This window comes from Lethenteron reissneri, chromosome 45, assembly GCF_015708825.2.
Source record: "Lethenteron reissneri isolate LAM-NWPU_2019-01 chromosome 45, ASM1570882v1, whole genome shotgun sequence".
In the NCBI taxonomy this organism is placed as follows: Eukaryota; Metazoa; Chordata; class Hyperoartia; order Petromyzontiformes; family Petromyzontidae; genus Lethenteron; species Lethenteron reissneri.
In genome coordinates, this window is record NC_083823.1 from 2335971 (window position 1) to 2348194 (window position 12224).

The following is a 12224-nucleotide window of genomic DNA, read 5'->3' on the forward strand; positions in this document are numbered from 1 at the left end:
ATAAAAAATAAATATTAAATCATCAAAGTCCCCCCTTGCGCTGTCGGGCTGCTGAACGGCACTCGGCATCGTGTCGACGGCCTGCGAGCCAGCGGTGGAAATTCCACGTTCCTACTGCGAGGTCAAGTTCGTAAATTATTAGGTGCATTATCATTCGTAGCGTGCCTCCTACGCAATGCACACCTTGAGTCTCTCCGCGGGACAAGCCGCTGCTGTCATTCCCACAAAGCGGTGCTTTGCTTTATCGACCTTTTGGGTAGTGTTGTTAAAATGGAAGATAACTTAGAGCAGTGAAGGAAACGTTCTCCAGTATTTAACAGAGAATTGTCGAAGGCAGCTGCCATGGTGGTTTAATGGGTAGCGCACTGGACTTGCGATCCAGAGATGGCCGGCCCGATTCCACTTCTTGGCGCGGCGTTTGAAACAAAAACGAAATCATGGGCCAGGTTTTTTTTGGCGTTCGTCGCAGGTGAGTCTACAGGCCGGTCACGAGTGGTGGGGTAAAGCATAGGAATGGCGACCCCTTCCTAAATAAGGCTCCACTGGGAACAAAATACCGGTTTCCTGGCCTTCAGAAGCGGTAATCATCCCTGTAGGACAGGGGGGTCGCCAACCAATATAACAAGAGGAGACTTTTTTTGGAATTCGGTAAAAAAAAATTAAACCTCGATATCTCAAGCGCCGCAATTCATGTGGTGCATCACGGGACGCTGGCGGTTCCTTCATAAACAAACATCGCGAAGCAGCCCTCAAAGAGGCGCACCGCAGGCCCGGAGCCGCGGGTTGCCGACCCCCTGCCGTGGGGTGGGAGGAGGGGGGGATGGTGGTTTGGGTTTGAACTCCGAGCAGGGAAGTGAACTCTGTCTCTCTCAAGAGCGAAGGGGTTTGATGCGGAACGTTCGGTCTCCTTCGTGCGTCTCCACGTCCAGGGGTCTCACTGCATGAAGGAGAGCTCGATGTTTATTCTTTATTTATACGTTTAAATATGAACAGCTTTTACTTGCCCCGAAAACAGCGATACGGTTTTGGGATTTGAAAAAAATGCACGTTTAAGCTGATTGCAGCACCGCGACAGTTGAGTCAATCTCCTTGTGTGTGTGCGGTCATTTAGTGGCGTTAATCAAAGCGCCGCATATTTACGCCTCCATTTTCAAAATCCGTTTGATAACCTCCGAGACAGAGCGCCGTTCACTTCGTGGACTCAAAAAGCCACGCGACCACGCGGAGAGAGACGCGCAAACTCCAAATGTACAACAGGCGTCACGGTCGGGGTTGAACCCACGAGCTCCTGCATACTAGGCGGGGTCGTTAAGATCTCACCACCGTGGCGCCTAAAGCCATCGACCGAAAATAGAAAAAAATCCTTTCGCTTCAGTAAACTTCGAAACGTTTCTTCCGGCGGTATTGGGTCGTCGAGACGCGACTGAAGCGAGCGGGGGTGGTGCGGAAGTTTGAGCGCGCGGGGAATCGCCCCGCAACTCCGGGCCACGCGACGATTTTTTTGCCTTCTGCGCCGCGGCTGCCTTGCCACCGCGGCACCCGACACGGCCGATGTATAATTGATTCCAAGCCCACCGCGTGTCACCTTTCCAAATCACCGCCCCACGCCACACAGACTCTGGGCATCCAGCAGATCGGTCACGTCAATCGCAGGGATTCGGTGAGACGCGAGCGGTGGTACAGCGAGCCGCGGTCACAAGGCCGGCGACCCGAGTCCCATCCATGGCTCACGTCAGCGGCGAGTGATAGCTTGAGGCCGCCACAGTGGCGAGGTGTTTACTCCCTCGCCTGGTATGCAGGAGGTAGTATGTATGTATTTTGAACTTCTTTCACACCATACGTAGCCAACCGCGCTAATCGGAGGTGTGGGGAAGGACAACAATATGTAGTGGGTTCGATCCCGAGCCTGACGCCTGCTGCTGTATATTTGGAGTGTGTATGTCTCTCTCTCTCCCCGTGGTCACGTGGATTTTTCTCCGGCTCCTCCAGGTTTTTCCCTCCACATTAATAATCAACACGCGCTTCGAGAATGTGGCTTCTATATTCACACAATCAGCCACTTCGTTGAGCTGGCATTCGTGGCCAGGTCGTTCTGAAAAAATCTCTTAATAGTTTATATCCGAACTTTTGTGGATAAGAAATGGGAAACAAGTGTGGGGGAGGGGGGAGTGGTGGTGCAGCGGTTAGTGCACTCTGTTGTGAACCCGAGTTTGATTAGCGGCCACAGCGAACATCACCGATGAGTCATATCCAGACGTCCAGCTAATCCGCCATGACAGGCGTGGTGAAGTATGGTCAAACAACCACCCCCACCCCCTGCTCCCGCCTCCCCAGCACCACGACTGACACAGTGTGAGGAAAGCCTTCATCCAGCAGTGGATAGACAAAGGGCTTCATATGGATTGAGCCTCAGCGTAATAGCACTGGAGTAGTGTGGAGCCGAATGTTTTTTGCAACAGGGAGATCCATTTATAGATACCCCGCTGATTTATAACTTCTCGACAGCTGATTAAGTGGGAGAGTGTTCAACGATTTTAGGAGTGCACTGAAATTGGTGAGAGATGCGCGGATTCTTTGAAGTAAAATGTGTTTTTCTCCATCATGTCTCCCTGTTATACCAGTGGGCTGCCTATATATGGATTTTTGTTTGTGTGTTTCTAACTGCCTGCTTTAAAAATAAAATTAAAATAACCCATTCCACCCAAACAAAAGGCCAACTTTTTATTGTTGTTGTTAAATGTATCCGTCTCTAAAAGTGGAATTCGCCAAAAAAAAGGGCCAAAAACCAAAGCATTCAAAAAATAATAAATTTTTCAACGGTGAAGTCACGCACGTGTTCACAAAAAAAAGGAATTGGACATAAAGAGCAGTTTTGTGGGCTGTGATTGCGGCTGAACGTCCAAATTCCTTGCGAGTGACGCGGCAAGGCTTGTTATTGGACAACAAAGGGCCCTCTGAGTGAGAATGGTCCAGACAAGCGGTCACTCTACTCCTGTGAGGGATGCAGGGAGGATGGGAGAGGAAGAAGGGGGGGGGGCAGCCGTCGTCAGGGTCAAGGGTCAGAGTCTGCAGTGGGGGGGAGGAAGGGGTGGAGGTGGAGGGGGGGGGAAATCTCTTACCCAATGATGATGCAGGATATCGCGGTGCCCAGGAATGCGTATGTCAGGATTGAACCCAGGTTTCGGAAAAAGTGCCGCTGCAAAGAAAAAGACAAACGTGATGATGATTGTTATATATCAATCATCGTCATTATTATTACTCCGCGTGTTTACCCAGAACAGCCTCACTGAGTCTCAACTCTAGTATCGAAATGGTCTTGCCAATTTTTCACAGTGGGGGGGTGTGGGGGTAACGTTACTTGCGTGTTATCCCAATTGAGTCGTTTGCAAGAACATTTTTTCTAATTTACCATACTCGAACGATGACGGTGGTGGCACACGATGGCCTCCTCATTTCGAATGACGTGACACGGTATCACCTGCCGTTCATTGAGCGAAGCGGACGGCGCGTTGCATTATTATTATTGTTGTTACTATCATCATCATTACTACTGCGGTCGACACTCGCGGCGAGCGATATCCAGGGCGGCCTGCCGGCTTCGAACCGCAAACCTCCACGGCAAGCGGCGAACGCGCTGCTGCCGCTGGGGACACGTCGCTGACTCGGCAGTGGGAACAAGTCCAGCCCCCATCCAGCCCCCCCCCAGGGCAAGCCACGAGGCTGGCTCCGAGACGACTTTATGACAAAAGTAGTCAGTCAAATTTCGATTTGAAGCTTTTGTGAATGCAGGGATTCATCTTCTTGGTTCTTTCGGTAAAGTCCCGTAGAAGGGAAATAATAAAATAATGAAAATAAAACATAATAAAATACAATTCTCACGACGTTTCGGCCACAACGCAAGCAGCCGTCCTCAGGTGAAGAACAGGTCTGTCTTTCCGAAGAACAGGTCTGTCTTTCCGACAGACCTGTTCTTCACCTGAGGACGGCTGCTTGCGTTGTGGTCGAAACGTCGTGAGAATTATTTTGTTGTGTTTTATTTTTATTATTTTATTATTTCTAGTCAGTCAAAGTCAAACTCGCTTACTCTCTCCATTGATATAAGCTGTTGGCGCATAGCGGATATCTATCCCAGCACTATCCAGGCTCAATCCCACTTAACTTCCGAGATCGGACAACACCGGGCAGCATCCTGAGGGGTTCAGTCAGAGGCAACCGTTTTAAACGCGCACACCCACAAACAGCTTTTGCCTTTTGTTATTTGCACTCAGATGCTGTGTTTTTCATCTTCCGTTGGATGTCAAATATAGATCGTTTCCGTATAACGTTGAATTCCTCGACTCGCAAATCCGTTTTTGCCGCACAGCGGATGCCTCGGTTCACAATCGTCTCCATCTTTTGCTTTGAGCGTTCTCACTATCCCCGGCGCTCGCTGTCCTCACGTGATATCGTGGGCCGTGTTTGTTCTGTCACTGAAGCCCCACACGCTTCTGTAAACCCCTGCTGGCCCTTTCTTTGTAAGAACTGCCAGCTCGCCTGCGCATCTATTTGCTCTCAGCCCCATTGATGGCTGGATGCGCCCAAGCAGATGGGACCTCTCATCGCCACCACCACCGCCACCGCCTCCGTGTTCTCTTGCCTAACAGGACCAAACTTAAAAGTGAAAACGCGTCGATGCATTGGCTGTGTCCGTCTTTGTCGGTCTCCGATCGCGGGATTCCCAATAACGCTCATGAAAGACGACCCAATACGAGTGACATTTTAGTACGAAGCTGCGTTGTTGTTGTTGCTGCTGTTGTTATTGGTGACTTACTCTCGGGAAAACTGGCCGAATTGATCCAAGCGGTTATCCGAAACCTGGCCATAAAAACCCCACCGCTCACAAAAGCAAGCCTCTTTGGCCAAGGCGATGACGTCGACCGCCGCACACGCTGCGCCGCTCTCTATAGCCCTGTGTGGCACAACCTCTGTGCATGGTGGCCACCCATCCAATCGCTGTCCAGGCTCAAACCCCTGCCGAGCTCGCGAGAGACGTGTGACGGTACCGGGCCAGTTACACGGCTCAGCGGTAGCGCGGTCGCCGCTTGTTCCAGAGGTTTCGCGGTTTGAACCCCGGTTAATTCCGCCGTTGTATAATTAACCGTGGCATAAATCTTGCACCGTCTGCTTCACAGTGGATGTTAAAGATCCGCCTGACGTCATTGGCAATAGCGGGCTATTGTCTGCCGGCGTGACGGTCCAAAGTCACCAAATATTAAAAATGAAACACCGCAAATCACTTAGTTGCATTTACACATGGCAATTATCGGCCGCTACTGTGAACCTAGTACAGATAATGTTGTGCTACCGCAAAGCTAAGTATGGCACGAATTTCGATTTAAAGCTTTCGTGACTGCAGGGATTCATCTTCTTGGTTTATTCGGTAAAGTCACGTAGAAGGGAAATAATAAAATAATAAAAATAAAACATAATCTGTATTTCCCATAAATATGCTAAATTCCTCTTGATATGCAAATTATTTTGTCAAGGCGCGCTTCCCCCTCCAACCCAGCTTAAATATACGCTCCAAGCCTGGTGGTGTTTAATTCAGACGCTGTCTTCCCGATAGGACCTGTTCTTCACCTGAGGACGGCTGCTTGCGTTGTGGCCGAAACGTCGTGAGAATTATTTTATTATGTTTTATTTTTATTATTTTATTATTTCCCTTCTATGGCACGAATGTAAAACTGTACTAATTTACAAATGACCAGAATTACAATTCCGAGTGAGACGGAGCTGCTGTTTGTTTTTCTGAAATCCGGCACCTTGCACAGAGCATTTCACACCAGGCCTAACCTGCCTCACCAGTGGCACTCGAACCAGGCTCATGTTTCACTAAGTTTGCACAATAATAGGGCTACATTTCCAATTACATTAATTCCCAATGCGCCCGCTCATTCTTACGCTGACAATGATGGTTATAACGATGGCAATTACGATATTTGCTTCCCACAGGTAAACTTTGCGGTAGTGAGCTTTTGTGACTGCGGTGTAATGATGAGTCCCAATAAGGATTCAACCAATGTACAGTCGTCTCTCTCCGCATCACTGCTGCTGCTGTTGCTGCTGCCATTCGACCACATGCACTCACATTTATTTTGCCGGTGACACAAGACAGGAGGACCACAACCAAGTTCGTGTGGAACGTTGGGCCAACGGTGCCCCCAACATTGGCATGTTTCACTGGGAATGCATTTCTTCAGGAGCTGTTGATGGCTTTCGAATAATTTGTACAGGGCAGCATGGTTGCTTTTGTTGTTGTTGTTGTTGTACAGGTTTTCTGTGTATTGCAGGAAAAGAGCGGAGGTTAATGTGACGTACCCTCTTGAGGCTGTACCCGGCGTAGAAGATTACTGGAGGGAGCAATACGTTGAAAAATACTTCTGGGTCAAAGGTCGCCTGAAACGAGAATTAAAAAGACAAGGGCATGAGGGATTATTCATCATCATCAGCATCAACGATGATCGTTCCCCTGCAGGGTGTAGTCCTTTGCAAGCAAATGCAAAAGGTTTAATTAATCGTTCATCATCTGCCATGATCAATCCATTGATGGACGAAATCCTCCGAAAGCTGTCTCAAACAGGCTGTAAATCATTGTAGTTATTAATCACGAACGCAATGTTGGCTACACTGAGATTTCATTAATGATTAAAATAGTGATCTACCGACTTTTGTCAATCCATTGCTGGATTAAGGCCTCTCAAAACTGTGTCTGGCATGGGGATTGTTCAACTATACTTCACCACGCTGGTGGGTGCAAGTTCTTACAAAATGAGCAGTGTCCAGGAACCGGTTCAGAAATCACTTGCCACTGATGTGAGCCATAACGGGGAATAGAACTCGGGCCGCCAGGTTTATAGTGCAGCAGGAGATAACCACGACACCAACCCTCCAAACATCACAAATCATGTTCGTATGCCCGATTCAACACAGGGAATATACACTTTGGTTTTTTCGGTAAAGCCACGTAGGTAAAAAATAAAATAAATGAAAACGTAACGAAAGCACAACCGCTTAAGTGTGTCGCGCACACTTAAGCGGTTGTGTGTTCGCTACGTTGTCCCCACCTGAAGAAGGACGCTTGTGTTGCGCCCGAAACGTCGTGATTTAATTTAGTTGTTTTCATTTATTTTATTTTTTGCCTACGTGACTTTACCGAACAAAAAACAAAGAGTATGAATGTCTAGCAGTCACGAAAGCTTCAAATCTAGAACAGGGAATGTATTTTAATGGACGTTGAACCTTTACAGTGGCTAAATGTTATGGCAAGGCTGCAAATTGAATCATCCTTTAGCCACGTAACCAAACGCATAGAACCCACACAACTTTGTCCGTCTTGTAAAATTAATCATTCGACAGGCACGAGCCACTCGTATCGCGACGGTACAATGACAATAAACCACTCCGGTCCATCCAAGTCAACGTTGCAGTGTGACCTTGCCTTAAAAGGGGGGTGGGAGGGGGGGGGGCATGAAGACTTGAAGGAGGAGGAGGGGGGGGGGCACATGACACAAAGTTAATCTTTAAACAAATGTTAAGTGCTCCGAGTATTGACACGATGCGATTTTGTGTCTATCGTGAATTCCGCTATAGCTCTTGTTTGCGTGCGCGCACACACGCGCGTACGACCGTGCAGAACTTCTTTTGTACCGTACGTAACCCACCGTGCTCATCCGAGGAGCGGGTTTTGACGGCCGACGCTTGAATTGCGGCTGATGTTGTTGGCTACGGTACCCGATGTCGTCGTGGAGAATTTAAGTAGCAAAGTGAAGAAGCCGGCAATCTGCCTTACACTCCCACCCCGTGCGTTACCATCTGTCCGTCCACATTTTTAGTCTTCATGCGGAAAGAAGACGATGGCATGGGGGCCTATATCTTCATTTGTATATTGTTTTATTTTAAATAACTCAACACGTTTGTCAATAAACACCGCGGCCTTAAAAGGCAAAAATATATATTGTGCCGTGCTACAATAGGGGACGTTTTGTGCAATTGTCCTGCTTCATAGCACATACGTAAAACAATTGTCTTAATAACAATACAATATTTTTTAATTGTGCAGGAAAGCCTGCGCTTTAAGTACCTGCTTCAAGGGGTGTCCTGGCACATTGTGATGTACATTGTGATGTACCAGGCGGGGAAGAACAATATTTTCCCACGCCCCGGACAAAGGAATTTCAGGGTTGCTCCTTAACTAATTTCTGTGTGCGGGTGACACCACGCACACACACACCAATACCAACACCCCGCCATTCGCCATCAAGTGACGATGATTTCACAACGGCGCCTGTGCCAGGCCAGGTGCACTTTGAGGCCACGTGAAGTGTCGAAGGCTCGCTGGCAGGAGGTCCCGGGACAAACCCAGATGCCATGGGTTGACCGACTGAGATGACTGGTAGATGCACCTGCTGTACCCCCTACTGTGCCAACTTGCTGCACTTTAGCCACCCGGCGCTCTGCACGTTGTTGTGAGCGTCGCTCCTCTGCCCTTCGTTGTTGTTGGAGAGCAACCAGGACAAAGACCCCCCGTGTAGCCTTAACAGACTGTACGGGCAAGTGCTGTTAGCGAGCACCTATGAAGGCCGGCACGGCACACGAGGGGGTGGGTGGCCAGCACCAAGCCCGACCGCCTTTGTCTCCCCAGTGACAATGTTTATACATCGCACCAGGTACTCATTTGAGGCTGAGTCGACCTAGGGGAGGCCCAGGACCGGTTCAGATAATCGTCACCGGTGTTGGGCGTGAGCGAGAATCGAACCCGGGTCGACGGGTTCGTAGCGCAGCGCATCGCTAACCACTACACCCACCGCTCCTCACTATAAGTAAGTGCACACACAGACACACACACAGACACACACACACAGACACACACACACAGACACACACACAGACACACACAGACACACACACACAGACACACACAGACGCACACACACACAGACAGACAAACAGTCACACACACAGACACACACAGACACACACACACAGACACACACACAGACACACACACACAGACAAACAGACACACACAGACACACACACAGACGCACACACACATACACACACACACAGACGCACACACACATACACACACACACAGACACACACACAGACACACACACAGACACACACAGACACACACACAGACACACACACAGAGACACACACAGCAACACACACACACACAGACACACACATACACACAGACACACACACAGACACACACACAGAGACACACACAGCAACACACACACACACAGACACACACACACAGACACACACAGACACACTGCACATGAGAGCGCCAGGCACGACGCGTTTGCGTGTTCTTGCGCAACTGATATCCGTTAGAAAACCTCAATTCCTGTGCCAGAGCACAGAAGCTTAGCATGTTGTGCAAGTGGGGAGGGGGGGGGGATTTCAGGAACACAACACCGTAGATATTTTATTCTTTGACGGGTGTTAAGCTATTTCTTTACGATGTGTCTGGTTGTGCGTGCAATACACACAGGCCGATGAGGGGGGTCATGGTAACAATGGGTGGGTGGACATGACAACGGCAACTTGAAGCATTGTGTGCGCTGGTGCCTGCTATATTGAGGACGACATTGGCACCCAAAATAAAGATTGAACCAAATGCAACGGCCGCATTTGTAGATAGAGTACAGTACTCGATCTTGATGTGAAGCTTTCGTGACTGCAGGAATCCGTGCTCTTTGGTTCTTTCGGTAAAGTCACGTGGGTAGAAAATAAAATAAAATAAATTACGACGTTTCGGGCGCACACACAAGCGTCCATCATCAGGTGGGAAAGCGTGGCCTGCCCCATCCCGCGATCCCGCTTGATAATTAATTGGGAGCGAACTGGACGCACGTTCTTGTCAATCCACTGCTGGATGAAGGCCTCGGGTGTTGTTTGACCATATTTCACCACACGCCTCCCGTCCCTTGAGAGTGTTCCATCTCAGGAGGCGTGCGGGACTTTTCTTGAGGGCCCCGATAGTACTCGGATTGGTGACCATCAGCACGCACAAACTGCAGCGTGGAGCAGCAACAACAACAACACAACAACAATAATCAGTGATAATTGTTTTTTTACCCTTCTATCTGGCAACAAAACTGACACCTCTTTTACAAGGAGTCATGTTTGCATAGACCACAATACCTGCAGCCATAATGCAAACAAAAAACATAACTCTGATAATATATGCACTGTCCTTGAAGTTGATTGGTCCACACCCGAGACAGCTTTCCTTAGAGCCTAGTCTCACATGGTGTTGGACCAGATGACGCCATGTGAGACTAGGCTCTAAGGAAAGGAAGGCTCTAAGGAAAGCTGTCTCGGGTGTGGACCAATCAACTTCAAGGACAGTGCATATATTATCAGAGTTATGTTTTTTGTTTGCATCATTGCTGCAGGTATTGTGGTCTATGCCAACATGACTCCTTGTAAAAAAGGTGTCAGTTTTGTTGCCAGATAGAAGGGTAAAAAACCAATTATCATATTTTTTACTGGCAAATGAGGTTCCAATGGTGGAACAATAATCAAATGTTGTACTGTGCGGTGCCGTTATTCTATGCTCCCGAACCGGCACTGACCTATGCGGTGAAGCATGCTCAAAGAGCCCCCCCCGTGGTTCTCATCTAGCAGTGAATAAAAAAATGGCTACACGTGTGTGCGGCGTGTACAACAACTTTGTTGTTGTGGTGGTGGTCGTGGTGGTGATGGTGGTCTTCTTCTTCTGTACGTCAGCTGGTGTACAGGAGCAGGAGTGCCGTGATGACTCCCTTCGTATTCGTGTATCGGGCGATTGCCTCGTTATACGCCGTGCACAGTCTGTTCTGGATGCTCGCGGTCGCACACTGGGACAGTTTTCAATTTCTCATTTGTGCATCAGGTATCCGCATCTGCCATGGTTTGTGCGGATGCGGTTTAGGGTGGACCATGAGCTCCGTGGGCAGTGGTTGTTGGGTGTGTGACCCCGTTACAACAGCTTCACTCCACAATGAGAGTGTTGCTGCTGCTGTTGGTTTGGTGGTGGTGGTGTGATGGTGGTGGTGTGTTGGTGGTGGTGTGATGGTGGTGGTGGTGTGATGGTGGTGGTGTGTTGGTGGTGGTGTGATGGTGGTGGTGGTGTGATGGTGGTGATGGTGGTGGTGGTGTGATGGTGGTGGTGGTGTGATGGTGGTGATGGTGGTGGTGGTGGTGTGATGTTGGTGGTGGTGTGATGGTGGTGGTGTGATGGTGGTAGTAGTGGTGGTGGTGTGATGGTGGTGGTGTGATGGTGGTGTGATGGTGGTGGTGGTGTGATGGTGGTGGTGGTGAATGGGTGCGTGGTCCCGGTACAGTCGATCGGCTCCACTACGAGAGCGTTGTTGTTTTGGTGGTGGTGGTGGTTGTGGTGGTGGTGGTGGTGGTCTGTGGGTGTGTGTGGCAGGAAGCGCCACGGGTTCTCTTATCGCGACCCTGGCACGCGCTGGACGTGGGCAACACGCCGGCTGCCCCGACAGTGACGCGGGGGATCCTTGTAGGTGGGATGCGTGGTGTCTGGCGGTGGCGATAACGATGGAATTGACTAAGTGTACATTATTTCAGGGGCATAATTGACCGCGGCTCTCTTGAGGTGTGGAGCCAGCCTCGGCGTCGCTAGAGCGCGAAGGTGACAGAGGTGGTGGCCTATCGGTTTCCCTTCGCAGTCGGTGTACAGCGAATTCTTCTGCGAGCGTGCAGCAGCAGCAGCGGGGATGCCACGGAGAAACGACGCCTGCCAGCGACCGTGGTTCTGCTCCTTGGTGTAGAGAGATTGAGGAGGAGGTTGTGAGTTACTCTGCTGCGGCAGAGAGTTCCACCGCGAGATGCAAGCAGAGCCGTCCCCAGGGTACGGCGAATCGGGGCGACTGCCCCGGGCCCCACGCTTTGGGGGGGGGAGGCCCTTGCGCTTTGACGTCACGGCGTCAGATGTTATACTCCTGGTTTAGTTTAAAGGCGTCGTGGGGGGCACGGGGGGTGCCCCACACGGTGTGAGTTGACCCGGGCACCGCACCCCCCATCGTGGACGCTCCTGGCTGTAAAGTGCAGGTGGAGAGCGGCGAGGAAGAGATTCGGCGGACGACCGAGAGTGGAGGCAAGGAGATCTTGCGGCTGTCCCCTGCTGGCGATGGTGGGAAGCCAGCGGAGGGAGGTGAGGG

At 50.1% G+C, this 12224-nt stretch overlaps 1 protein-coding gene across 2 annotated transcripts in view; it reads right to left on the minus strand.

Moving 5' to 3' along the window:
* The window catches only part of LOC133353785 (sodium/hydrogen exchanger 9-like), a 51367-nt gene that overhangs the window by 16464 nt on the left and 22679 nt on the right, over positions 1 to 12224 (minus strand). For both annotated transcript variants that reach the window (XM_061570184.1, XM_061570185.1), the window contains exons 3-4: positions 6358 to 6435; positions 3120 to 3196 (exon numbers count right to left, since the gene is read on the minus strand). In XM_061570184.1, the coding sequence (XP_061426168.1) occupies positions 3120 to 3196; positions 6358 to 6435 (155 nt within the window). The remainder of the gene's footprint in view (positions 1 to 3119; positions 3197 to 6357; positions 6436 to 12224) is intronic.